The sequence below is a fragment of the Lissotriton vulgaris genome, chromosome 5 (genome assembly GCF_964263255.1).
Source record: "Lissotriton vulgaris chromosome 5, aLisVul1.2, whole genome shotgun sequence".
NCBI classification, from domain to species: domain Eukaryota; kingdom Metazoa; phylum Chordata; class Amphibia; order Caudata; family Salamandridae; genus Lissotriton; species Lissotriton vulgaris.
Genome location: NC_141693.1, coordinates 1,770,704,033 through 1,770,731,679, shown reverse-complemented (window position 1 = coordinate 1,770,731,679; position 27,647 = coordinate 1,770,704,033). Strand labels below are relative to the sequence as shown.

At 48.9% G+C, this 27,647-nt stretch overlaps 1 protein-coding gene across 2 annotated transcripts in view; it reads left to right on the top strand.

Moving 5' to 3' along the window:
* The window catches only part of RUNDC1 (RUN domain containing 1), a 95,062-nt gene that overhangs the window by 62,540 nt on the left and 4,875 nt on the right, over positions 1–27,647 (top strand). For both annotated transcript variants that reach the window (XM_086924061.1, XM_086924062.1), the window contains exons 3-4: positions 3,633–3,831; positions 15,331–15,447. In XM_086924061.1, the coding sequence (XP_086780187.1) occupies positions 3,633–3,831; positions 15,331–15,447 (316 nt within the window). The remainder of the gene's footprint in view (positions 1–3,632; positions 3,832–15,330; positions 15,448–27,647) is intronic.

Sequence of the window (27,647 nt, the reverse complement as noted above, 5' to 3'; positions counted from 1 at the left end):
CCTCCATCTTCTACTCCAGCCATGGTAAAAGATGACCATAATTGTCCTGCTAGAGGTCCAGAAGGTTGCTACAGAGCCATATTCCCAGATATCGAACTGACTTGCCAGCCCATCAAAGTGGGTGCTTTGAGGAAAAACTCATAGTAATCTAGGTTAAGGGAAACAACATAGACTTAGACCAGTTTATATTAATTCTGGGCAGGCCTCTGAACTCAGTTAACTTGCGGATCCGCAAGTCATATTTTCATGCGGAGTTCTGACATGTAATGTCACATCATCTGCGTACATGGACACTATGACTCCCTGCTGCCTAAATCCCAGCCCACTGTGTGAGTGATGTTACTGCAATCCAGCCGCAAGGGGCTCCTTGGCTATGGCAAATAATAGTGGTGATAACGGGCAGCCCAGGCGGGTGCTACGACCCACTGGAAGGGGAGATGTTATAACGCTGTTGATACGCAGTCTAGTGGCAGGGTTGTTGTACAGGAGACCTATCCAGTGAATACATTTGTGGCTAAAGCCTAGGTGGGGCAGCAAAGTGAATAGATAAAGCCATTCCGGGGAGTTAAATGCCTTTTTGGCATCTAAAAAGACAGCTGCAGCCTGCAGATCTGAATTACTAGTATGAATCAATACGAAGAAAGTTTGCAAGTTATGAGCTGTCTCACTTCCCGGCACAAAACCTGCCTGATCAGGTCAGACGACAAGTGGCAGGAACTATAGTAATCTGAAGGCAGTCATCTTGCAAGAATCTTATTGTCAAGGTTGATCTTTGATGGGGCCGGTATGATTCACACTTTTGAGGGGGGGGGGGGGGTTCCTATCCGGCTCCAGTATGGTAACAATCTAGGCCTCCTGATGACACTTCTGACCTCTTACCGAAAAACATGCTTTTTACAAAACCCCTTGCAGAAGCAGTCATATGAAGGCCCACTCAGCGCAGTCTGGTGGGCGCAATTGTAACAAGACAGGTGTGTGGTCAGATAACGTTCTAAGTGCTCTACCTTTGTGGTCCAAGCATCTATATCACACATAGCCAAACAGTAATCATTGTACGACCAGGTCGAGTGGGTTGATGTGATACAAGTGCCCTTAACATTACCTGCATGTCTAGTGCACCAGAAATCTGAGAGATGATTGCCGTCAATGAGACTATGTAACTGAATTGCTGCATTTGAGTATGGCTGCCTGGTGTTAAAGAGCGATCAGCCAATGGGTCCATGATCACATTAAGATCTTCCCCCCCTCCCACAACATCACTCCCGAACCGAGAGTGCCAGTGAGCCTCAAACTTGGAGTAGAAACGGCTAGTCGATGTTGGGGCCATACATTTCAAGCAGCTTTCGTGGGATACCCAGCAGTGTGCCAGCAAGCAATACATAGTGGTACATGGGTCATATAGAACCTAGTGGGTGTGTCAAGGCAGTCTCCTGCGGAACAGTACTGCCACACCCATGCGCAATTCAAATAGGCGATGTGGTGTTCCCCAATCCATCCTGCTCACAAGCTCATGCTAGTGTGTTTAGTAAGGTACAGCTCCTGCAAGAATCCAATATCTATCACATGGAGTTGCAGGTAAGCAAGTACCAGTCGTGCTTTGCATCGATTATTAAGACAGTGGACGTTCCACATTAAGCATTTAAGGGGGCACAGAGAGTAAGGGATGGCATGACAGGCGCACCTGACATTCAGTGTGTGGGTAGTCCACTTAATGTATTCCCAAGCTGTGCTGAGGGGTCTGGGATAGAAAGAACATCACAAAGTCGAACAACTAATCAACACTTTGCCCCAGCAATCCACCCCTTCCCACTTTGACCCCCCAAATAGGTCAAATACATCCAACCCTCTCATCTAGCAATCCCAATTCGGAGAACATGATAGCGAAACAGAAACTCATTCCACTGGGGCGCATCAGAAGACCAACATCCTCCCAGGCACGAGGTAGCCTAGTGGCTCGAGCATAAATGTGTGCACAGCCAGAGCCTGCCAAGTCAGGTTGCCCACAACCATTACTGTCATTGTGACGTGTCAGCGATGGGAACAGTGTTCGGTAGTGAGTCCCACCAGAGGATGCAGGGTCATATCTCTGGATTAGTCATGGTCGCTAAGCCGCCCAGACTCCGAGTTCACTGCGGTCAAGGATGGCCACAGTGCAGCCTTCAGGATCGATTTGACAAAATTTGCAGCCGCCCTCTGGTAGGTAAAAAAATGGGTCTTCCCTGAATGAAAAATACTGAGTTTGGCGGGGTATAGGAGTGAATATTTGGCATCCGTCTGCATCCTGGAATGCTTGACTGTGAAGTCTGTGAGCTGCATGTACCGCAGCTGTGAAGTCTGGGGAAATCGAGATCGCCTGGCCCTGGTATTGTAGGGATTGCTGTTCTCTGGCCAGGCCCAAAATCATGTTGTGGTTACAAAAGATTCAGAGGCGAGCTATATTAGGCCTCAGAGTTGTCCCAGGCGCTGTTCGTTGGTCTAGCGATCTGTGGGTTTGCTCGGCGTTGAGCACAGTAGAGCGGTCCTCCCCGAATAGTTCCAGCAGCATGGATTCAACTTAGTTTTCCATCCTTCCCATTGCTGTCTACTCCGGAATCCCTACGTTTCTTATGTTGTTCCTTCTAGATCTCACCTCTAAGTCTTCATTTTTATTCCGGATCACTGCCAGTGCTTTATCCATTTTTAAAAGCTTCTCACCAGCCTCTTGGTGGTTGCCCTCTACATCTGAAGAACGGAATTCCAGCTGAACTATTTGTTCATCATTTTTGTCATCCTTGTCCTTTAGGCGGTCGAATTTGTTGTGCTACTATATTTAAGGCCAACTCTGTCCTTGTACGTTCGACTTTCATTTAGTGTACTTTGGTAACCTGCAAGGGGATCGCCGATGGTTACTTGGATTGAAGTGCTACCTTGTGATACAACAGAAACATAATTGATTTTAACCTTTTAAATATTTGTTAACATTTCAGGCCATGAGTAATTGCTCATATAGATTTATTCATGTGAATGTGCATGTCAGTGTGAATTGGGTAACAATATGATATTCTGATTTTCACGTACATTTTTAAAAATTAACGTAGATCTTGGAGCTGTTCGTTATTTGTACCTCGTTGAAAGCTGGGTGAATTGCAATATTTTAATTATTAGAGAATTTTGATTTGGCACACGTCAGCAGTGGGTGAGGTCTTGAACAAACCATGTTCAAACAAATGGGTGTTTTTTGAAAGATTCATATGTCCCATCATGGCTCAGTTGAAGTAAAAGTTAAAACATTTTTGTAACAGATTCTTTTAAATTAACTTACGAACCAAGATTGCTAGATGTGTTTTATTTTTTATTTTACCTCGGAGTGATCATTTGATCTCTATTAAATGGACTGACTTTGATAGTTTAGTTTTGTTTTGTTTTCTTCGAAGATGGGTAAGAACTTTGAATGTCAGATAAACAATACTTTACAAAATATTTTCTACAGCCATCATCCTGGTGTTCGTACCAATTCATTCACTAGTGGACATAATATTCCTGGAAATGGATGCCAGCTTTATCATTACTTTGTCAGTCAGACCAACAGATTGTTCAAGAAGCACTTGTAAAGGTGAAATATTCTATTTTTAATAACTGTTTAATTTCTTCAGGTGGTTATAGATGAGTTGATCAAGAAACTTGATATGAATCTCAATGAGGATATTGGTTCACTGTCTCCAGAGGAACTAAGGCACCGTGTAGATGCAGCCATTGCACAGATTGTGAATCCAGCAAGAGTGAAAGAGCAGCTTCTAGATCAGTTGAAAACGCAGATCCGGGATTTGGAAATGTTCATAAACTTCATTCAAGGTGAGCTTTGGGGCAGTGTGTGGGTTGAGTCTTGGTCTTTGTACATTTTGGGGAGGACCTTGGCAAGCCTTTATAGTGGTGACTATGCATTATTATAGGGTATTTTTTATTTCTAAAGCGCATATATAGGCAGTCGTTTTAGTAGCTCAATATTTGTATTCATGATTTCCTTTTTCATGACTGTGCAGCATTTCCCTACAGTATACCTCTTCCCTCTTGAGGTTCAGACTTCAGTGCCTCGAATTGTTGATGCTCGATATGTGCAGTTGCCATGTGTCAGGCGTTAAAACAGAGTAGAGCTAGGCAAAATAAATGATACTATCTGATGTCTAGCACAAAGTTTTAATCACTTAAATGTTGTAGATGAACTGTTCACGTCAACCACATTAGCTTTGTAGTGCATTTGTGATGGATATAAACTGCTTGTCCACTACAATGGCGACAAAAATGCTTCTGCAAGCTTAAATCTTTTTTTTTTTTTAAGGGCGTGGCCTGAAGCGTCAAGATGGCGGTCGCACTATAAGAGTGCTACGGACCCCTCCGTCATCCGCTTCAATCCTAATGCCCCCAGCTGTCCTTTGTTCCCTCTGCCAACATATTGTGGGCCCCCAGAAGAGAATCGCTGCACTGGTGTCTCTTACCTGCTGATTTCTGGCGCTTGGGATCCACTTCTGGCTCTGGACCCGGCCGGGCCTTAGGGGCCACATTGTGGTGGTCTCCCTTAGGAGCCGTGGCTGTACCTCGCTTACCCTGCAGTGAGGCTCTCGGTAACTGGGTTGCTCCTCCCTGGCTGGGGACCCGGTGCAGGGGATCGCTGACCCATTAGGTTGTTGACCGGGCTGGCTGCTGATCTGACCTGTACCCAGAAATCCTTTGTCTTCAGCTGCCGGTGTCTTCAGTCGCCGGTGTCATCGGCCCATGAACTGAGTGGCCCCACTCCGGACTTCATAAGGCCTCTGAGATATCGATGGACAGCGGCATCAACACCTCGGGCACTGTGGTATGTGGCGAGACCATCGGAACGCCAATCTTCCACTAGCTGCCGAGGGCGCTGCCTCCCTGAACGGAAGGACTTCTCCCCTGCAGACGGGCACCGGGTGGACTGCTGTGGTGGTAGCCGGCCCGCCTGCTTGAAGACTGTAATACCTGGTGAGTGGTGTCTGGGGCCGGTTTAGGGCTGCAAAGCCGGGCAGCGGTGCGGGAGGTCTTAGCTCGGGCTTCCCGCCCCCCCCACCCCCCCTCCTCTTTCCAGGGCAGCGGCGCATGGGGCCTCTCTGATCGCAGTGGCGTCCTTCCGTCTCTGTGGATTGGCTGCTCCAGTGGGGCGGGGAGATTACAACTTTGGAGGGGCGTGCGAGCGCGCCTTCCTGCTCCTGATGCCTCTCCGCCACAGTACCTGCCCTGCCTAATCTGCCTATCTTGGACTCTCTACTAGCGGATAAGTCCTTTCCCGCTCAATGTCACTCTGGCCTGGGAACGGGTGGAGGGGTGTCATAGAGACGCCGAGACGGGGTGGATTCGGCTGCACTGTTCTAGCAGCAAGGGGTCCCAGGAACGCCCCCCTTCCTTCAGCCAGTACCTCGCCAGAGGCGTCTTCCCCCCACATGCTGCTTGATCACTCCCCATCATCCTTTTACCAGAGGTCGTAGCCAAGGGCTTTCAGGGAGTCACGCAACATTGCTTGGAGACCCTGACCACCCGGAGCCGCTGAGGCCTTGTGTGTACTCCCTTTTCTCACTGGGTTGAGTTCTGGCATGGATCATGGGGAGAGACCTCGAAATGTGCCCCACACAAACATAAATTGACCGACTCACTACCCCCAACCATGACCCCTCGGGCTAAGCAGATGTAGCCCCCCCTCCCGGGCAAAGACTTAGCGGCCATCTTTCAAGCAATTAGCGCCTCACAGGCTTCGTGGAGGGGAAGATCGGTGAAGTTAGGGTAGATGTGTCCCTTCTTCATCAAGACCTCTGCAACGCCACCGCCCGCACTGCGGAGGCTGAATCTCTCATTTCTACCACAGAGGACGATATTCGCCAGCTAAAAGAACACGTAGCCAACCTCCGCTCACACACGAAGGAGCTACATTGGCGCGCACAGGATGCGGAAAATAGAGGCCGTCACAATAACCTCTGCCTGGTGGAGTTTCCCGAAGGGGTTGAGACAAATCCAGTGTCTACCTTCATTGAATCCTGGTTCGCATCGTGGATGCCTAAGGAAACCCTCTCTGCATGGTTTGTGGTGGAGAGAGCCCATCGGTCCCTCGCACCAAAACCACCGCCCAGGACCCTGTCTTGTCCTATTATACTGAAAATCCTCAACTTCAAGGACCGGGATGCCATCTTGCGCGAGGCACGCTCTCAGGGGCCTCAAGTTCCAGAACCACACCATCATGGTGTTCCCCGATTACACCAAATAAGTGCAGGACCAACGCCGCTCCTACGTGGAAGTTAAAAAGGAACTGCGGAATCTCGGTTTGCAATACCTGCTCCAATTCCTGGATCGCCTCTGCATAATTTTTCAGGGAAAAAACTTTTTCTTTGACCCCCTTGCCTCCCCCCCCCCCCCTCCCCCCCCCTCCCCACCCCTCCCCACACAAATCCTGCAGGAGGCGCACACAAATCCTGCAGGAGGCGCCTGTCCCAATCAGATACACTTAGGTCGTCGAGCTTAGCTGTTTGCGGACCCCGTAACTCCTCTAGCCTCCGGCATCACTCAACTGGCTCCCCATCTAGTGCTCCTCGGTTGCCCGCCCAGCTACCGACCGCAGATTCCGACCTATCCCGTAGTCCAAATCTCTGAATCTCTTGCGTGCATTGTTCAGTGTGCGGCCTTCACAGAGATGTGTTTCTGCCTCCACCTAGGCTGGGGCCCACAGCAGATCTGTTGCTGTTACTTGTTGTCCTTCTGCCAGGACATTGCAAATCCGTCTCAATGGAGGGTTCCTCCACGCAAACCAATCTGAGCGTTTTAGTTTGGTTCCTGTTGCTATTGTTGGGTCGACAGATGCTTCTGTACCTGAAGTGTAGGGTGGGGGAGGGGGTTGGGGTGTTTTTTTTTTTTTGGGTGTTTTTTTCCACTGTTGTTTTTCGGTGTTTTATTTTGCCAGCCTCCACAAGACATGCAGCAATGTCATCTCACACCACATACACAGTCAATATCACCAGCTTGTTCCCGCGCCGGCACTGGCCCCCACAACTACCAACGGATATCCATGGTCTGTTGGGTCACGGCACTGACTTCCAGCCCCCATGACTGGCATAACCCCTCCGAGGGCTGCCCTCCACATTATATCTTGAAACGTTAATGGTCTCTTGGACAGTCATAGGCAAACGGCTGTCCTGCGCTATGCAGAACGCCTCGGAATAGAGGTACTGCTGCTTCAGGAGACGCACCCGTTGGGGAACCACTGTTTCTTTCTGGTACGCTATGGGTATGATTTGGTTTGGCACTCTGGTTTCGCTTGTGGCTCTCGTGGAGTGGCTATACTATAGAAGCGCACCCTTCCCTTTGTTCTCTCACGTTATTCACAATCCGCAGGGCATGTCTGTGACCTTCTCTGGTACACTGTGTGGCAATCCACTCAATCTCATGTCCCTATATTCACCCCCTTCGATGCCTGTGAGGACCTTGAAACACTCCACCACCCTTCCCCTGGGGTCCACTATTATCGGGGGCAAATTTAATGCGGTTTCCTCTCCACTCCTTGACATGACAGGCCCCCCTTCTACCTCTAGGTTGGCGCAAGCGAAACAATTAATGAGCTGGTCTGAATCCCTGGGCCTATGCGATGCATGTCGAATCTGGCACCCGCACACTACACTCATACTTACATGGCACACCATACACAGGCGTGCATCGATGCAATCTTCATCCCTTCTACTGACTGCACTGCGTTTCAAGACGTCCGTATACTCCCCAGAGGGATCTCAGATCATTCCCCGTTGCTCCTTAGCACGGGGGCCCGCCCCCTTCAACACACCCGGCATGGCGGAATAATGCCTGGTTCCCCCGAGACTAGGACTTTAAGAAGGCCGTTGGGTCAGAGCTCAAGCTTTAATTTTTGACCAATGCTGGATTGGTACCTTCCCCCTGTACCACATGGATTCGCCTAAGGCCAACTCGAGGGCCTGCGACAGGCCCAGCTGCAACAGATCACTTCGCGTGCGGCGCAAACGTGCGCCTCGAGCAATCTCCTCCTATAGATGGTGATACTGCCCACAAACAGAAGCTCGCTCACATTCGAGCTGAAATCAAACAGCTCTCGTTGGACGCTGCTAAGCTCCTTTGGAGATCTTCCGTAGCAAGAGTATAAGGCTGGGGTGATAAAAATGGCACAATCCTACATAGGCTCGCCACATATCCTAGGGCGAACCACATAATCCCGGAAATAATGGACCAGGAGGGATCTATACACGAATCCCCGTTGGCTATGGCTCGTGCTTTTGCCTCTTACTATCATCAAATCTACACAGCAAGGTCTCACTTCTCGATTTGCTGGAGGCGAAGGGTGCTCGCCTCCCTCAGCTGGACCTGGATCGCCCAATCTCTCAGGACGAGATTAACAAGGCTATTGCCCACACCTCTCCAGGCAACACTCCCGGTCTCAACGGCCTCCCCCAAGAATACTATGTGGCATTTCGCGAGTTTCTTGTCCCTTGCCTCGCTGACCTCTATGCCGAGGCTTTGGAGAAATGTTCCTTCCCGCCCGAGACGGACATGGCAGCTATTGTGGTTCTCCTAAAATCTCAACCGCCTTCTCAGCAGTGTGCGGACTATCGTCCCATCTCTCTCATAAATACTGATATAAAACTGTATGCTGCAATCCTTGCCCATCGGCTGAAGCCCTACCTCACCACATTGGTCCACCCGGACCAATGCAGATTTATGCCCATGCGTGGCACTAGACACAATCTACGGAGGCTTCATCTGGCCCTAGCCCACTTCCAGGTGCTTACTCCCTACATAGCTTGTTGATTTTGAGAAGGCTTTTGACTCTGTGTACTGGAAGTACCTGGGGGATGTGCTGGCCGCAATGGGTTTTGGTTCTCATTTACGCCAGCTGGTCGGGGTCCTGAACGCCCAGTCCCAGGCACGTGTCTTGGTCAATGGGGTCTTATCAGAAGCCTTCCCCATTCAAAGGGGAACGAGACAGGGTTTACCCCTCTCACCCCTTCTATGAGCCCCTAGCAACCATAAATCGTTCCGAGAGTCCCGTTCAGGGATGGGAATGGCCCAACTGAGAAGTGGACAAGATAGCACTCTACGCGGATGATGTCCTGCTCTTTTTGGATGAACCCGCCCAATCGGACCCCATTTGTCTCCAGATCCTGCAGTCCTTTGGTCAAGCCTCTGGTCTCCGGCTGAACTCTGGCAAATTGGTCCTGGTCCCCTTACACTTATCTAGAGATTGTTACGACTGGCAATCTACGACACCGATTAGGTGTCAGTCCTTTAAATATCTAGGGATCTGGGTCACCCTCCTCCCGGAAATGGTTTGGTCCCTCAATGTTACCCGCTTGTAAAGAAAGCTGAGGCAGACCTCCACAAGTGGTAGACGCTACCTCTCAATCCCTTGGGGAGATTCGCCCTGTTTAAAATGATGATTCTTCCCCCGATTTCTTTACGTCTTCCAAAACACCCCCTTTTGTTTTCTGCTGGCTTGGTTTCAGGAGTTGGATACTATAGCCACTAGGTTCCTATGGGGCTAGGGGGGAGGCCCCGGTTGGCGTTGAATCTTTGCCGGATTCCTTTCTTTGAGGGGGCATGGGGATGACTCATCTATATTTGTACTACTTGGCGACTCGCCTATTGAATACACACAACTGGTTTAATGGGGGCTGGTCCAACCCGGCCTACAGGCTTGAACTAAGTGAGCTCGGCTTGTTCAAAATCCAGTCCATGATGTATGGGGAACCCATTCATCTACCTTGCCTGAGGTTACACGCTCTGTGCTCTTGGCCTGGCGGGCAGCTTTACGTCATACCCAGTGGACACATAAGCTCACCCAGCATACGGCATGGCACATGGCACATGGCACTTGGCTCTGGGAGGTCAGTGGGTTACAGGGGTTCCGAGCGTGGGACCTTATAGGGATCTCGCAGCTCAGGGATGTATGGGCGAGCGGCCACATGTGCTCCTTTCCAGACCTCCAATCCAGATACTCCCTACACCCAACACAATTTTACAAATATTTGCAACTGCAACAAGCCCTCCAAGTCCACATTTCAGATGACACTAGGATCCCTGAATACAGTCCTCCTGAAGCGGAGACTATGCTGGGCGACTTGGAGAAAGGGGGTATTTCTCGCATTTATCAGAGATTAGTTCACAAAACCCCAACCAAACTGGACCGAATTAGATGCCTATGGGAGGAATGGCTGGGTCCCTTGGACTTGGAGGACTGGCGCGATACTCTCATGGCACCCAAGACGATTACTGCCTCTGCAAACTCTGCCTAATCCAGCTATACTGTCTGCACGCTACTTACTTAACCCCATTACGCCTCCAACGGGCCGGTTTTTACCAGACAGCCTCCTGCACGAAATGTACCCACAACCTGGCCGATTTTTTTCATATGGTATGGATACCCCTGACTGGCGAAATTCTGGGGAGACATTGAGAGTGAGCCTACAGAAGTCCTGGGGTGGGAGGTTCCCCACGACCCTCACTTCTCGGGATTACGGATGGGCTAGACTGGTCCTGGAACGAGAAGTTATTTTTCAACACAGCCATGGTTGTGGCTAAACGGGACATAGCCGCTTCCTGGAAGATTCCGACACTGCCTTGCTCCAAGAGGTGGCGGAAGGGGGAGACTGGTGTGCGGCACAAGAAAGATCTATGTTTGCAGCACAGGGTTGTCCTAAGATGTTTCGCAGGGTGTGGGGCAAATTGTTGGGCGCTGTGGAATATCCTAAAATCTGTGAATAATGCTTATGTTCTGCAATCCCTTGTGGGGTCAGTTGTGTTGTCTTTGCTCTTTCACTTGGTTGTGAGTCATTATTTTCAAGAACTGCTGCTGGTCTTTGATCTTTGTCAAAAACAATAAAATTGCTTATATAAAAAAATGTATTAAAAAAGAGAAATTTACAACTCAAAGAGCTTCCTTTGTGTCCGGAATCCTTTTATTCTTTTTGTTTGTGACCTGGAGCTTGCTCACGTCCGTGACAAGTGTTAGCAGACGGCACCAGTAGGCACAGTCTGCTTTCGCTTTCATTAGTGTATGGTGGACATAACTCTGTCAATATGAGCATATAACTGTCTTCCGCAATACTTAAGCAGGTATCCACCCAAGCACTCAGCTCAACCTCCAGAATAAAGCCCCAATAGTCTTTGCCTTACCTTCTCCTCCCCCAAACAGCAGTTTTGGACGTTTTTCCCTCGGTCTACACCACTGGGGAGGCAGAAAAGCAGAGGACCCACTTGATGCCAAGGATATTAATTAAAAAAAAAAAATACAGTTTAATTCAGTGGGACTAGCCCGTCATGCTAACCTGTTGTAGTCCCATGCCTAAAGCCCCCCCTATCTCCCCAACCCCCCCTTCCCCCACCACCACCACCAGCCAAAAGCATCCCCAGCATTGGTAAGTGAGAGGAAATTTGGATTTTCTTGGGATAGTTTTGACATATTGGCCAGCGGAGAGGGGGTAAACCGAAGTTCATCTCACTTGCCATGGTGAATGTTTTTACTAGTCTGTCTCTGGGTCCGCCGGCCGCAAAGCATCGCTATTAACACTGGCCATTCCTGATGCCTAGAGGAATGTATGATTGTATTCCGCATGCGTTTAGGACACATGCATTCCGAACTAGTCTTTAGGACGCATTTGTTCAGCGTGCAAGTAATTTTAACAAGTTGCCTTAGGGAGGTGCTGGATGTTGAAATAGTTTAATTTACCATTCCAACTTCAGTCTGTGCAACAGTAGGGAAGGTGTTAGACTTTAAATCCTACACCAACGTCACCCCTCCCCCCCCCCCCCCCCGCCCTTAAAAGCAAGTTGTTGTTACGACTTGCATGCTGAGCGAATGCATGCTAATGCCATGTTCGTTCTGTTACCGGTGCTGTTGGCAAAGTGTGATTCCGGGTTCTTCCAAAAAGACCTTTCCCACTTAGACACCCAGTGGAATTCATGGTGAAGTGGCTTTGTATATTCCACAATTTTTTCTCACCCAGAATGCACTGCAAATGTTAAACTTGATAGAACGGTAAGACTGGCTATCAGTAGGAATGTGTGTACAGAAGAAAAAAGGGATAAGCCGTGTTATGGTTATGATTTTGAGTGGAAGTTCAAGTGAGTCACAGATCAACTTAAAAAGTTGCCAGGCTGCAGTGCAGTATAAGGTTAAAGTACTAGAGGACTCCAGCTTTTCAGAGGAAAAAGAGGATATTTGATAAGTAGCAGACTAAAGCATAGGTACTGCATTCATAACGAAATAGAACTCAATAGATGTAATAGTGTGACCAAGGATGGTAGACGGACCAACCATCTGCTCTGGGTAGTAGAGTAATCACTCCTCCCCTGACAGGTGAGCGTGATGTATGAGATATAAACTGAAGATTCATAGTTAAACTAAGCAGTGCCTTTCTGAAATAACTTGGAGCAACTCAGACATTGTAACGTATTGATTTCGGGTATTATCTATCTAGATCATACTATGGATCCTAATCTCTATATTTCTTGCATGCAGTTAAAGGAATACAAGACTTATAACTCCTTCCAACGTTTCCATTTATTTTAATAGGCTATGCGAGAAACAGTTTTTAACATGCAACTAAAACATAATTTCAACCATAGAGGTTTGCATTTTTAGTCATTTTCTCCTCTGCTCTCCTACATAGTTCAGGGTACCTCCTGTATGCCATTTCACTCCCCACCTGCTGGCCTTCTCTGTCTCACTAAATGAAGCTTCAGGACACCAGTCCAGTATTTACACTTTCTTTCCATCGCTTTCTCAAATACTTTGATAGTGCACCAATATGAACTTTAACATATCATGAGTAGTGCATGCGTTTAAAGTTGTCAACGCCTGCCTTAAGTCAAAGAGCTCAATTACTGGCTTGACTGCAGCTGGTGGACAATAAATTAGCTATTTTCTCTAGACCGTTTCTGCATTTGTCAGCTGCTGTAAGTCTTTTTTACATGTGTAACTTTTCTTTCACCAAAGTCTTGCGTCAATTATAAGCGACTCCAACATCTGTAAAGGGTCATCTTTGCATAGTAATGTATGAAATGTGCATTGGTCCTCCATTCAGATGGCTCATTGTTGAAATGCAATCTGAGCATTTCCTTTGGGCTTTTTTCATGACTTGGATGCTACATCTGGTACCTGATGGCACCTGTGAGGCTATTGCCCACTCTTTGGTGACTTCCAAGTTAAAATATGCAGACAGCTTATATTTGGGCTTGCGATCCTCTTGATGCATTGTCTGTAGATTAGTCAAAATGCTGCAGCTCATCTAATCCTTAAGGTGCTGGTGCACTCTACAGTGCCAGCTTGCTGGCACCAACTGGACTGGATGCCGATTGCCAACTGAATCCAATTCAAGGCGCACATTTTTGCTTATAGAGCTGTTGAGCAGAAAAGCCCCTTGTACCTAAGAAGAAGGTTTAAACCCATCTGCCAGTCTAGATACCGGAGATCTAATGCTCTAAAGCTACTGCAAATTCCAGGGGTTTGCAAGGCTAGAAGAGGGGGAAGATCTTTGTGTATCTTACTACCAAGCTTTGAAACTCCCTTCTGTTTGTTCTTCACTTCATCCCGTCAGGATCTACTTTTCGTAAAAACTTGGTAGCACTTCTTTTTTTACTTTTTTGGTTCTTTGGGATATTTGCTGTTTTCTAGGTCCATGCTTTGCTGCTAGCACCGGTACGCTTCCCCTGCTGCGTGCTTGATAACACCTGTTGAATGGTATTGTTCAACATCTGGGCAAACTAAACTAGCAAGGGTGTTTCAGTAAGTTAAACTATTCCTTCTAACATCTGCATTGATCAGCAAGTCATGACTGTGAAACCCGGGAAGACTAACCTCACTTTACATCCTGCTGAAATTGCTAAAATGAGTAGCATTAAAGTATAGTGACATGTTAAACACAGCACTTGCAGTATCAATGGCTAGCTAATTTATTTATTTCTACTAATTTGTTTTGTACACCTCGGATTGATAGCTCTACAGGAAGGCTTGCATTGCGTTTTAGCTTTCTTCGTATTGCCTTCCGTATACAAACTCATGTTTTCTCTCATTTTTCACACATGCTGACAAACAAAACTACTCTAAAAGAATATATGGACAAATAGTTTACCTACATCTATGGATACTCTCTTGATCTGAATTGCATGATACTAACCCAAAGATTCAGGTTGTCAGAATCCGCTGACAATTAAACAAAACTGCAGTTAGAAGGCTGAAGTGTTCTAATTTAATGAGGGATGCAAAAACCACAGTTGATGGACAGAATGCAGAACAATGTCATACATTCGCCCCAGTACAGAGATCTGGGACTAAATCCATCGTTGTTTTGCACTCCACCCCAGTTCAGACATGGTCACATGCAAATCAGCCTTGACCCTGCGCCTCATGGGAATAGTCATGATTGCAAAAAAACGATGGATTTAGGCCCAGATCTCTGTACTGGGGTGAATGTATGACATTGTTCTGCATTCTGTCCATCAATTGTTGTTTTTGCATTTGTCACCCCGAGTGGGATGGGTATGCTCAGACGTGAGTCCCATGCTCTCCACACCACTGGAGTCAAGCTATCCTGGCTGAAGACGACTGATGGCCAGAAACCGGTCCTAGGATGCTTGATTCCAGTCTAGGAAAGACATGGCTTGGCAGTTCGGGCTGGACTGTTCTCATGAGGCACAGGGTCAAGGCTGATTTGCACATGGCCATGTCTGAACTGGGGTGGTGTGGAGTGCAAAAAAACGATGGATTTAGGCCCAGATCTCTGTACTGGGGTGAATGTATGACATTGTTCTGCATTCTGTCCATCAACTGTTGTTTTTGCATCTAATTTAATGAGGGCCACAAGGGTTCATCTTTTTCCCATAAATTGATTAAATCTGGTCTTCCAGCAGGCAAAATCTCTAACTCCAGAAACAAGTTTTGGCAGGCTTCGGAAGGACAGAAGGCAGTCCTTGATGCAGTGATTTCTGTGGCACCCAGCCTTTGGTTAGTGTCAGTGCACATAGGAAGTGACATTAAGGTGGGGAAGCACCAAGTAGAACATGAATGATGGGTAAGCAGTGCCAAGAAACCATCTGAAAAACAGGGGTCGTTATTGGGTATTCGTAATATACAAACAATTAAAACGAGGGTCATCTGGGTGTACCAATAGAAAACAAAAAGGCATACATGAAACTGGGAAGCGTGAGAGCTGTGACATCAATAACTCTATTGCGCTCTGCAAGATTGTGTTATGGGACCGTTACATTTATGGGTAAAGCAAAATTGTGGCCATAAATGCAGAACAGTATTAATGATCTATCTCCTATTTCCAGATGAAGTGGGTAGTCCCCTGCAGACTGAAGAGAAGCGTTGTGACTGTTCCTCAAAAGGAAGCGCTGCTGGAAGCTCCTACAGGCAAAATACTCAACTTCCTCCTGGAAAAAACAAAGGTAGGTACTCTGGGTCAAACTCCTTATAACATTTGTGTCTCAAAGAATTTGTTTTGGCAACTCCTCTATGATGCAGAGTTTGCTGTGCAACAAAACGGGTACTTCTTTCTCTAATTGTACTAATATGATTTCTATTTTGATGGAATTACACAAAGTCCTCGCCAACTTGCACTGTATTTAGCCAGTAGCAATAGTTTTTTACTTGATATTCTTAACTTCATACTGGGAACCTCATTGATAATCATAAACATTAAATAACTCCTCTTAATGTTTATAATATATCTCGGTCCACTTTATAAAAAGAAAACGGCTTTTTAAAAAACCAATTGAATATAACGAAAAAGCAATCCCTTCTGAAATTGTACAGTGGTATTTGAAAGGCTTTTCAGTTGTCCAGTCTGCACAGTGGGGTCTGACAGAGTGGATCTTTGAACACTGGTCTCTACCATTTTTGAAATATTCTTCAAATGTTTTAGGTAGAATACTGTGAGAAAATCTTTTTGCATGGTCAACTCCTTATTTGCGGAGTGCTAATACTAGTTGTTGGCCCTGCACACTGGGGCACTGATGTCCAGTCCCCAGTGTATGTGCTCTGACACCTAAAAATGGTAATGGCTAATCCCCTCTTGGCATATTTAACTTTTCAGGAAGGCCATAGTATATGGTGTAGGAAATGCACCAACTGAATGGAGGTTACATGTTACCCGTGGACTGAAGTGCATATCCTTCACTAGGCTGACAGTAAAAATATTGATTCAGGCCTACGTGTGTAGTTTGACTGGTGCAGCTTTCAAACCTACAGTCTGACCTATCAAAATAACCCTTTATGACACAAAGAAACCCTACTTTTAAATAATAATCATAAGTCATCTCCAAGTAGGCCTTGTGGCCCACAACATAGAGTACCTCCAATTTAAAAGTGGAACATCTAAGAAATTGGGATTGGCATATTCCTACAGCGACAAGCCCTTAAAAGCATTTTTCACTGTATAAGGCTATAGCTGTTTCTAGGAGAGAAACTAAAGTGCAGTTGAAATGTTATGTTTGGTAACTGTGGTTTAGAATAAGCTCCAGAGTGCATTCAACCGTGGTTTTTACTATGTATTATAATCCAATTAAGTAGATAATTTAGATTTGATAAATATGCAGGAAAAGTCACTTTTAAAAATTCTTTAAGGTTTAGTAGGCTAATCAAACATTAGCCTGCCTACATCTGCTTCCCTATTTGTGCTTTCCCTGTAATGAGATGTGAAACCTGCTCCCAAAGCAGAAACAATGGCTTGGGCTTTATGCCAGGAAAACCTGAGTGCTAGATATGTGACTCATCCTCTCTCAGGAAAGGCAGCTGGGGAGGTTTCAGGCACTTTGGTAACTTTAAAGGGACCAGATGAGGTCTTTCCGTTCGTAATCCACTGTAAATTGAGACATCGGAAACGAGAGGTTATTAAATCCCAAAGCGCGAAGTACAGCGAGCCTGGCTCCATTCATTGGAGGTAAGTGTTAGTCTCTGAATCGGGTTGGAGGGAGGGCTGCACATTTCCCTAGACACTCCTGGCTGGACCATAGTCTCCTCCAGGGACAGAAAGGTTCTACCATGTTCAGCTTCACTAAGCATAGTGCACTGTGGCATAATTTGCAGTAAGGCTAGTCCTGGACAGCAAGCTCACCATGAAAAGCCAGATCAACGCAGTCTCTGCCTCCTGCTTCTTCACCCTCCCCATGCTTGTCCGATCCTTAAATGACTTCAAGTCAACATTAAACGTACCATCATTCAAGCTCTTGTCACCAGCCTGCTGGACTATGGCAACGCACTCTACATAGCAATGAATCATGTCTCGTCTACTGGGGATACTGCAGATAATACTGAATTCAGCAGGCAGACTTATCATTGACCTCCCTAAGCAGACACATAACCCCCTCCAACCCCCACCTCAACAATCTCTGGTGGCTCCCCATCTAGAAGAGATGTCAACTTAAGATGCTGATCCTCACTCGCAAAGCCTGGACAATCAAGGTCCAGCATACATTAACCACTGCTTTAATTTCCACCAACCGTCCAGACACCAGCGTTGTGCCTCCCTTGCTAACAAACCCAACCCACCCTGTCCGCCCAAAGCAACAGTGGAGGACGCTCCTTCTCCTACCTCACTGCAAAATCCTGGAACATCCCCCCTTCATCTCAGGACATCATCCTTGTTGCTTTAATTCGGGAAAGGACTCAAGACATGGCTGTTTAACTGATCCCTCCCGTGCAGTAGGGCTCTCTGCGTCTGAATACCTTCATGGGTGTCCTGCAGCACTCTATAAATCCTATTTGATTTGAAAGGATGTGCTGTAAAGGGGGACTTTTTATGTCATTGGTCATAGAATGTCCCGGAGTATCCTCATCCACTGGTTGGTGAGTTGTACTAAGGTGGCACCTCACACCCAGCTCATCAGAATATATCTGGACTTTCAAAGAATAGTGAAGGGCTGAACCTGGTCCTACTTTTACCCAGGACTCTAAGGACCGTTGTCTGACCTACTGTGTGGCTACAGGGACATCAAAAACCGCAAGAGGTCTTTTCCTAGACTGCCCAGTTGACCAGTGACAAGTCGACGTGGACTTGGCTGTGCTGATGACCTCTGGCAATGTGTACTGAACTTAAATGTCGTCCCTGAGGACCTAAGATCTGTAGAAGTGACCTAGAGAAGCTATTCCAAAACAGAGGTGTACTGGACACCCCGCAGCCCCTGTGGTGTGGGGCCCAGTCTTCTATACTTAGAGAGACCCCCTCAGCTTATAACGCAAATGGGTATTGCAATAGGACTCCTCACCAACCCTTGCAGGGGGGCGCATAAGGTTATCTTACTCCACTGCTCAAAAAGTTGGCACATTTGTAAACCGAAGGAGAACGGGGACTAATCATCCAAGACTGTTCAACTGCTTGAAGCTTTTTGCCACCTGAAACAAGACTTTAGCCTATCTTCACAGCGGAGGTATCTGGCTTCCTTGCTACCTGGTCAGCTACAGTTTGTAGGCATGTCCTGCTGAAAGTATTCAAGCTTTAAAAGAGAGACCAGGTTCCAACATAGAAATCTTTACAGGGTGAACGTGTGAAAAGCTTCCCAGGCTTTTGAAAGCAGCAAAATTGTAATATTTCTGCTCAGCTTTTCCAGCAGAAAGCAACTCATTCAGCATGACTTTGTCAGCAGCTATCCGACTTCAAATGGACCTCGCCAGATACAGCGTTTTACTTTGCCGTGCAAGAGGATTTTGACTACGATAAAAAAGATTTGTCAGATGAAAACAAAACTTTGACTATGAAGACCTGCTAGGTTTATCCGACCTCTGCTCAATTGCAGCCGGCCTGAAATTGCACCTAGGTCCTGGTCAACAGCAGACAGTGACTTATGATTGGCAGTTCATTGTTCTTGGTGCTTTTTTCCCCTAAAACTTTCACTGGCTCTCCTGGTTGTATTTTTATCCTTTTCGTGTAGTTTACTGTAATTAAATGTTGCTTGATTTCTAGAAATTGGTTTTCTTTATTCTGTTTGGCCTAATGAACTGTTTTGGTAATGCTAACTACTCCACACATTTCCCTTATATTAAAAATATCTGGTCTGTGTCCTACTTAAAAGGTGTTGAGCCCAGGCCTATTTTATTGAACTTGTGCGTTAATTCTATCATGATTTTCTACTTATTGCTGTGGAAGGACTACCTTCCTTCCCAGCTAACAGCCTATTGTGTTACAGATACGGATAACAATATTCCACATATTACTCTACCAGCTCTTATTTTGCTGACATGATTTTTTTTCTTAGATTGACGCCATGCTTTTACTCTTGGTAGTCGTCCATTCTGTGTGGAAAGGCAATTAAATGTAGGCTGTAATGACGTATACCTTTTGTGGTTGTCTGGTCATCTTGATGCAGAACCGTGTAGCCTTTAACAGAGAAGATTGCACAAGACTTGTGTCAAAGAGTACATTTGCCTTAAAGTTGGTGCAGGTTTCATACATCCCAAAATATCCAGTCTTTACCATGGTGCTTCCTGGGACTCTTGTTGCTCTCTTTGGGACCCACAGCAGATGTCAAGGAAATGGTAACATGATTGATTAATTGATCGGTCAACAACATTTATATAACGCACACTCCCCATGGGTCTTTTGCTGCTGGTCATGCCAACTGACTAACCAAACCACCAGGCTAGTGAAGGTTGTGCAACTTGTTCTCCAATGGCTGCGAGAGTGGTTTAACATCAAGGGTTCAATCTAAGACTTCCAGGTCCTCTCCACTTGTCTTCTAACAATCAGGATGGTCATTGAAAAGCTCCACATTAGGAGGCTTATATGGCCAAAGACTTCAATAGAAAAGAAAAAACCCTTGAGGACTACATCACGTAGGTCTCTGTCCTTGGTTCTGACGTAGAGCGTCTGCTTTTCCTCCTTCGTATAATTCTTGTGAATCTTCAGCAAGGCATGCACAAGCTAAATCTCTGCACTTCTTTCTGTGTTAGATATTAGAAACAGAAAATGCAATCTACATAAGGAAGGCCCTTCGAGGACGTCTTGCACTCTGTTCCTTATTTTCCAAAAAGACATTTATCTACCCAATAGTGAGAATTTACGAGGTGCATACTACAGAGTGTCTCCAAAGAGATCTCTGTCCACAATTTATTTGGATGATCTGCTTCCATTCCGTTGAACCGGTTCAGATGCACCTGATGCATATAAAGGTTGACATGACAAAACTGCTTAAAGGCGCACCCTTCAGAGTACAGAAGATTTACTCTTGGACTACACTTCTAATGGTGCAACAGATTTGCCTCTCCTTATCCAACTCTTCTTGCCAGGATAGTTGGATATCATTCTTACCATGTTGGACTAGAAAGAGGCCCTACCATCTCTGCCCATAGTGACTGATTGATTAATGCCTCCCTGTTGGGCAGGGTAGCTCAGTTCAGCTCCACATAAAAAGATCATGGGCTCCAAAAATATTATTCTCACTTATGAAGTGGGAGCGGAGTGTAGTCAATTTTATCCTGAAGTCTTTAGCTACTGTTTTTGATGGTTACATCGGTGTTGATTCGAATGCATGTTATGCCTGAACCAGCAAGAATGAATGACATCAGGACTCTGTAGATGAATGCTCAGGCTGTTTAGCGCATTTCTCAAAATCTGTCTTATTATGATCCATCTCCAAGATTTCTAGCCTATACACACCAGAGCCCTAAAAATATGTTTTCAGAGTCCAGAGTGCATTATGTGTAGGGCAGTGTGGGCCTGGTTTGTTGTGATGCCGTGCTTTCCCGGTTAGATGAACCACAAATTGTTGTACGGACCAAATAGCCTATCTGAAAGAGACACGTTAATGATAGATTCCTTACCTTAGAATATCCCTAGGTGTCAGACTGGATCCAGAAAGTTTTTTGTCAGCTGTACCCCTGTGCATCGGTAGGTGGGGTTGTACGGCTCTGCATCAGTCGCTGGCGTCGTAAGCACCGAGATGACGTCAGGGAGACTACTTAGGCGACACTCATGCACGCTGGCGTCAGTTCTTTCTTTTTCGGCGCCAGCAAGAGCAGATCCGGTTGAACATGTACCCTAGTCACTTTGTAACTAATTTTTTTATGACTGTTGTCTCTACTTCGGGTTTTGACTCGTGGTGCAGCGTAGGGATGCCTGGGTTTAAATCCTGCGGGGCGTGTCACCGTAGGATGTCGGTGGCCGACCCCCCACGGCATTTGTCTCTACTGACTGGAGCGCGACCATGACTCCTGGTCATGTTCCGACTGTCTGACCATGGCTCCGAAGGCTTTGTGGGAGAGGTCCCGAAAGCTGCTGGAGGCCCGGCAGTCATCTCCGCACCGCTCGAGGTCCAGGGGTCGCTCGAGGGACCGCCCGCGGAGACATCCCCATAGCTTCTTGGGGTCGAAGTCTTCACCCTCGGAATCGGGTAAAAGACGTCGCAAGAAAAAGTCGAAGAAGCGTTTACGCTCTCTGACGTCCCCCCCGTCGGTCTGCGGACGAGGGGGCCAGGTGTTCTTCCCCCGTGGCTCTTTCGGAGCCAGGGAGTCCCGCGGCCTACCCACCTTATCCGGGTCCGTCCACGACTCCGGCCCAGGTGCAAAAATTTCTTGCTGCCATGGACCGCCTTATCAGGCCTAGGGCTCCCGCTAGCGTGCCTTTGGGCCCGCGGTCCCAGTTGAGGGCCCTTGCTTGCCGCTGGCGGCACAAGGTCCTCCGCCGGTGGCTCAGGCCAAGGCACTGCACGGTCCTCTGCCAGCGGATACTGGAGGAGGGGATGACTGGGAGGGGTCTGAGGACCCTTTTGCAGGGCAGTGCGAGTCAGAACAGGAGTGGGCGGAGGATGCAGGTGGCCTTGACCTCTCCTCTGAGCTAGACTTTATTTCCTCCTGTGGTCATGGAGGAAGGCGCCCCTTATACTGTGGTGCTCCGTAGAGCAGCTGAGGCCCTTGATCTGCCTAATGTCACTCTTAAGACAAACCTCCTTACTAAAGTGCTTCAGTCGGCGGCAAGTTCTATGGAACCTCTGCTTCTGTTAAATGAGGCCTTGACGGATGTTTTGATGGGTATCTGGTCTAGACCAGCCACAAGGATTCCTGTGGATAAAAACATGGCCAGGCGTCCTCGCCCGGCACCGGGTGACCCTGCCTTTTTAACAAATCATCCGACTCCGGAGAGCCTGGTCATTCAGGCCTCCAGTTCCCAAAGTGCATTCCCTACCTTCCCACCGGATAAGGAATCAAAGCAGCTGGAGCAGTTTGGCAAAAAGTTATTTTCCTCTGCCAGCTTGGGGCTGTGGTCAGTCAACACTGCATGCTTCTTGGGCCGATACTCTCACGCTGTGTGGGAGACAGTGGCACAGACACAGCCCCAGTGCCCGGATGAGGTTAGGGCTGTACTTTCCCAAGCTGTTGCGGAGGGGAAGGACGCCGCAAAGTTCGCCATCCGGTGTGGGCTGGACACCACGGACTCTTTGGGTAGGGCGATCTCCACAACTGTGGCCCTGCATTGCCATGCCTCGCTGTGGTCCACGGGGTTTTCAGGGGATGTCCAAAGTTACCTCATGGACATGCCTTTTGATGGTACTCGCCTGCTTGTGATAAGGCAAACCGTGTGCTGGAGCGTTTCAAGGACTCTCGGGCTACGGCCAAGTCCTTGGGTCTCTCCACCACACAGCCGGCCACATCTCCCTTTCGTTCCTTTTGTGGCCACGGAAGGGGCGCCCCTACAAGTTCGTTCAGCCAGAAGCCTGCGCAGAAACAACCTCAGCGCGGCCGCGAAGGCTGCCGTGGCGGCTCAGGGGGGCAGCGTGTGGGTCAGTCAACCTCCGCTCCCGCAGCCTTCCTAGTCCGAGCTTTGGGTTACACCCCACGCTGGTGGGTGGCAGGATTCAACATCCCCTCCCCCACTGTTGTTCTGTCACTTCGGACAGGTGGGTGCTGCAAATCATCCTAAGGGGTTACTCCATCCCCTTAGAGTCTTTCCCCCAGCTATGCCATCTCAGTTCCACCGCATGTCTCGGGATCACTTTGCGTTTCTCCAACAGGAAGTCACGGCCCTCTTGGTCAATGGGACCATTGAGCACGTTCCTGGGCCAGAAGTAGGTTGTGGTTGTTATTTCCACTACTTTCTGGTCCCCAAAAAGGACGAAGGGGGCCTACACCCCATCTTGGACCTCAGGAACGTCAATTGCTTCCTCCGGAAGGAGAAGTTCCAGATGTTAACTCTGGCTCAGGTCTTGGCTGCCCTCGGCCCTGGAGACTGAATGGTAGCGTTGGACTTGCAGGGCGCATATTTTCACATCCCCCGTAGTGCCGGCCCACCGGCGTTAACTGCGGTTAACGGTAGGACAGGAGCATTTTCAGTTTGCCGTGCTCCCCTTCGGCCTTACCAGCGCCCCTCGGGTGTTCACGAAAGTGATGGTGGTCGTCGCAGCTCATCTGTGCAGGTTAGGGGTATCAGTCTTATCCTACCTCAACGACTGGTTGTTGAAGGCGGGCTCGCCCCAGACAGTCGTCTCCCACCTTCAGACTACGGCCGACCTCCTGCATTTGCTGGGGTTCTCCATCAACGTGCCGAAGTCGCACCGGAGTCCCTCTCAGAAGCTCCCCTTCATCGGAGCAGTTCGGGATTCGATGCGGTTACAGGTTCATCCTCCCGAGCAACTAGTCTGGGATATTCAGGCTATGATTCCGATCCTTCAGCCTCTATCCCGGGTTTCAGTCAGGATGACCCTCCGGCTCCTGGGCCTGATGGCCTCCTGCATCCTGCTTGTGCAACATGCCAGATGGCATATGCGGGCTCTGCAGTGGAACCTGAAGTTCCAGTGGGCACAGCATCAGGGCAACCTGTCTGATCATGTCCAGATCTTAGAGGGTACTGCACGACAATTGCAGTGGTGGCTCATGAATCGGGATTGGGTCAATGGCAGATCCCTCTCCCTTCCCCAACCGGAGTACACAGTGGTGACAGATGTGTCCCTCCTGGGATGGGGCGGCTACTTGGGAGAGGCGGAGATCAGAGGCCTCTGGTCGCCGGCGGAGTCCGGGCTCCATATCAACCCTTTGGAGCTTTGGGCGATCCGTCTGGAACTGAAGGCATTCCTTCCCTCTGTCCGGGAAAGTGTAGTGCAGGTGTTCACGGATAGCACAATCACCATGTGGTCTTGCAACAAACAGGGTGAGGTGGGTTCGTGGACCCTATGTCAGGAGGATCTGCGGCTCTGGACATGGCTGGAACATCAAGGCATTACCTTGGTGGTTCAACACCTGGCAGATTCCCTGAACGCCAGGGTGGACGTACTCAGCCGCCGGTGCTAGATGGATCACGAATGGCGTCTGAAGGTATCTTTCTGAAGTGGGGAGAGCCTTGGTTACATCTATTCACCACCTAATAGAACGCGCAATGTCATCAGTTCTGCGCGTTGGAATTTCCAAGGCAGCACTCGCTCGGCGACGCTGTTCGTCATGAGTGGAGCTGCGGTCTGTTGTATGCCTTTCCGCCTAATCCACTTCTGCCCAGAGTGCTGAAGAAGATTCGGCGCGACCGGGCCCAAGTCATCCTTGTGGCTCCAGATTGGGCACGAAGATACTGGTATCCCGAGCTACTCAACATGGTGATCAATCCCCCTCTAAGGGAGGATCTTCTGTCGCAGCAGCAGGGGACGGTCCTCCAACCAAACCTGTTCAGCCTCCACCTCCATGTGTTGAGATTGAGCGGCGAATTCCTCCCGAAGTCTGTGATATCATTCTGGCAGCCAGGCGTCCTTCCACTACGACGGTTTACGCCTGCAGGTGGAACAAATTTGTGGCATGGTGCACAGTGAAGGCTGTTGATCCCCTTTCTGCCCCTCTTTCTGAGGTCCTTCTGTTCCTTCTATCTTTGGCCCAGCAGGGCTCTGCTCTGGACACTATCAAAGGTTATCTTTCGGCCATCTCTGCCTTTCTAAGGCTTCCAAATCAGCCTTCTCTTTTTAAGTCCCCGGTTGTTGACCGTTTCTTCAAAGGCATTTCACACACATTTCCTACCGTGCCTTTCATAATGCCTCAATGGGACTTAAATCTTGTCCTGACCTATCTGATGTGCGCTCCCTTTGAGCCCCTTCATAACTGTCCTTTACGTCTTCTCACTCTAAAGACCGCTTTCCAAGTAGCTATAACCTCTGCCAGAAGAGTGAGTGAGCTCCAGGCTCTTTCTTCCAAACCTCCTTTCATTTCTGTTCCTCCGGACAAGGTGGTTTTAAGGACCCATCCTTCTTTCTTGCCAAAGGTTGTCAAGCCCTTCCGCATCGGGCAGACCATCACTTTGCCCACCTTCTTTCTGCCTCCGCATCCTTCGAAAGAGGAAGAGAGGCTCCACAGTCTGGACCCAAAACGTGTGCTCTTGTTCTATCTGAAGTGCACACAACTGTTCCGGGTGGATAGAAAGCTCTTTGTTGGCTATGTGAGTGCCAATAAAGGTCGGGCCGTGCACAAACGAACCATCTCTCGGTGGGTTGTTCTGTGCATCAAAGCATGGTATTTGTTGGCCAAGAAGTAGCCTCCTGTGGGGCTGCGTGCCCATTGTCCCGGGGCAACAGCAGCCACTACTGCCTTGGGACGTGGCATTCTCTTGCAGGACATTTCTCAGGCAGCTATGTGGGCCTCGCTGCACACTTTTACAAAGCATTATTGCCTTGACAGTCCAGTCCGGAGAGACGGCTTCTTTGGCCGTTCTGTTCTCTGTGACTTTCTGGTGCAATATTGTTCGCAGACCCACCACCGGGGTTGGTTTTGCTGGGGTATCTATTCTAAGGTAAGGAATATATCACTAATGTGTCTCTTTCAGTTGCACAAGTTACTACTTGTGTAACGATATAGCTGTAACAGACATTAGTTAGTGATAGATTCCTTACCGCCCCACCCATCCTCCCCATTCTGCAAACTGATTTCTTAGGTTAAGTTCATCCCTTTGAGGGCCCTAGTTTCATGGCACCAGTGGTCAGTTTCTTGCATGGCTACTGCGTTCCTGGCACGGAAAGTCATGTACAGAACGAACATCAGCGCACATGGGTGGCGCCTAAGTAGTCTCCGTGACATCATCTCGACACTTACGACGCCAGTGACGGACACTGAGTCGCATAACGCCACCTACCGACGCACAGGGGTACTGTTGACGAAAAACTTTCTGGATCCAGTCTGATACCTGGTGGTTTTACACTGCAGGGATCTTTTTTGAGATACCCTCCCTCTCCCTACCCCTCCCTACCTCTCCCTCCCTACCTCTCCCTCTCTCCCCTCCCTACCTCTCCCTCTCTCCCCTCCCTACCTCTCCCTCTCTCCCCTCCTTCTCCCTCCCTCCCCTCCTTCTCCCTCCCTCTCCCACATTCTCTCCCTCCCCATTTCTCCCCCTCTCTATCCCTCTCCATTTCTCCACCTCCCCCTCTCCGCCTCCCTTTCCCTCCCCACCTCACTCCCTCCGTATTCCTCCACCTCCCTCTCCCTCCACCTCCCACTCTCTCCTCTCCATTTCTCCCCCTCTCCATTTCTCCCCCCTCTCTCCCTCCCCCTCACTCTCTCCCTCCCCCTCACTCTCTCCCTCCCCCTCCCTCCCCCCTCCCCCCCCCTTTCCTCCCCCCTTCTTTTACACTGCAGGGATCTTTTTTGAGATACCCTCCCTCTCCCTACCCCTCCCTACCTCTCCCTCCCTACCTCTCCCTCTCTCCCCTCCTTCTCCCTCCCTCCCCTCCGTCTCCCTCCCTCTCCCACATTCTCTCCCTCTCCATTTCTCCCCCTCTCTATCCCTCTCCATTTCTCCACCTCCCCCTCTCCGCCTCCCTTTCCCTCCCCACCTCACTCCCTCAGTATTCCTCCACCTCCCTCTCCCTCCCTCTCCCACTCTCTCCTCTCCATTTCTCCCCCTCTCCATTTCTCCCCCCTCGCTCCCTCCCCCTCACTCTCTCCCTCCCCCTCACTCTCTCCCTGCCCCCCTCTCCTCCCCCCCTTCCTCCCCCCTTCTTTTACACTGCAGGGATCTTTTTTGAGATACCATCTCTCCCTCTACATTTCTCTCCGACCACCGCCCCCTGTCCCTCCCTCCCCCCCTTTCCTTCCCCCTCCCCCTCCCTCCCCCTTCCTCTCCCTCCCCCTCTCCATTTCTCCCCCTCTCTCCCTCTCCATTTCTCCCCCCTCCCTCTCCATTTCTCCCCCCTCCCCCTTCCTTTCCCCCTCTCCCCCTTCCCTCCCTCTCTCCCCCGCCTCTCCCTATCCCCCTCCCCCTCCCCCTCCCTCTCCATTTCTCCCCCTCTCCCTCCCCTCCCTCCTCCTTTCCCCCTCCCTCCCCCTCTCTCCCCCTCCATTTCTCCCCCACTCTCTCCCTCTCCATTTCTCCCCCCTCTCCCTCCCTCCTCCTTTCCCCCTCCCTCCCCCTCTCCCCCTCCCCCCTCATTTCTCCCCCTCTGTCTCCCACTCCATTTCTCCCCCGCTCTCCCTCTCAATTTCTCCCCCGCTCCCCCTCTCAATTTCTCCCCCGCTCCCCCTCTCAATTTCTCCCCGCTCTCCCTCTCTCTCCCCCTCCCTCCCCTCATCCCTCCCCCTCCCTCCCTCTATCCCGCTCCATCCCCCTCCCTCTGTCCCCCTCCTTCCCGTACTCCGAATATAGCATCAAAATATTACTGATAGATTTTGTACCCAAACTAAATTGAATAAAGGTGAG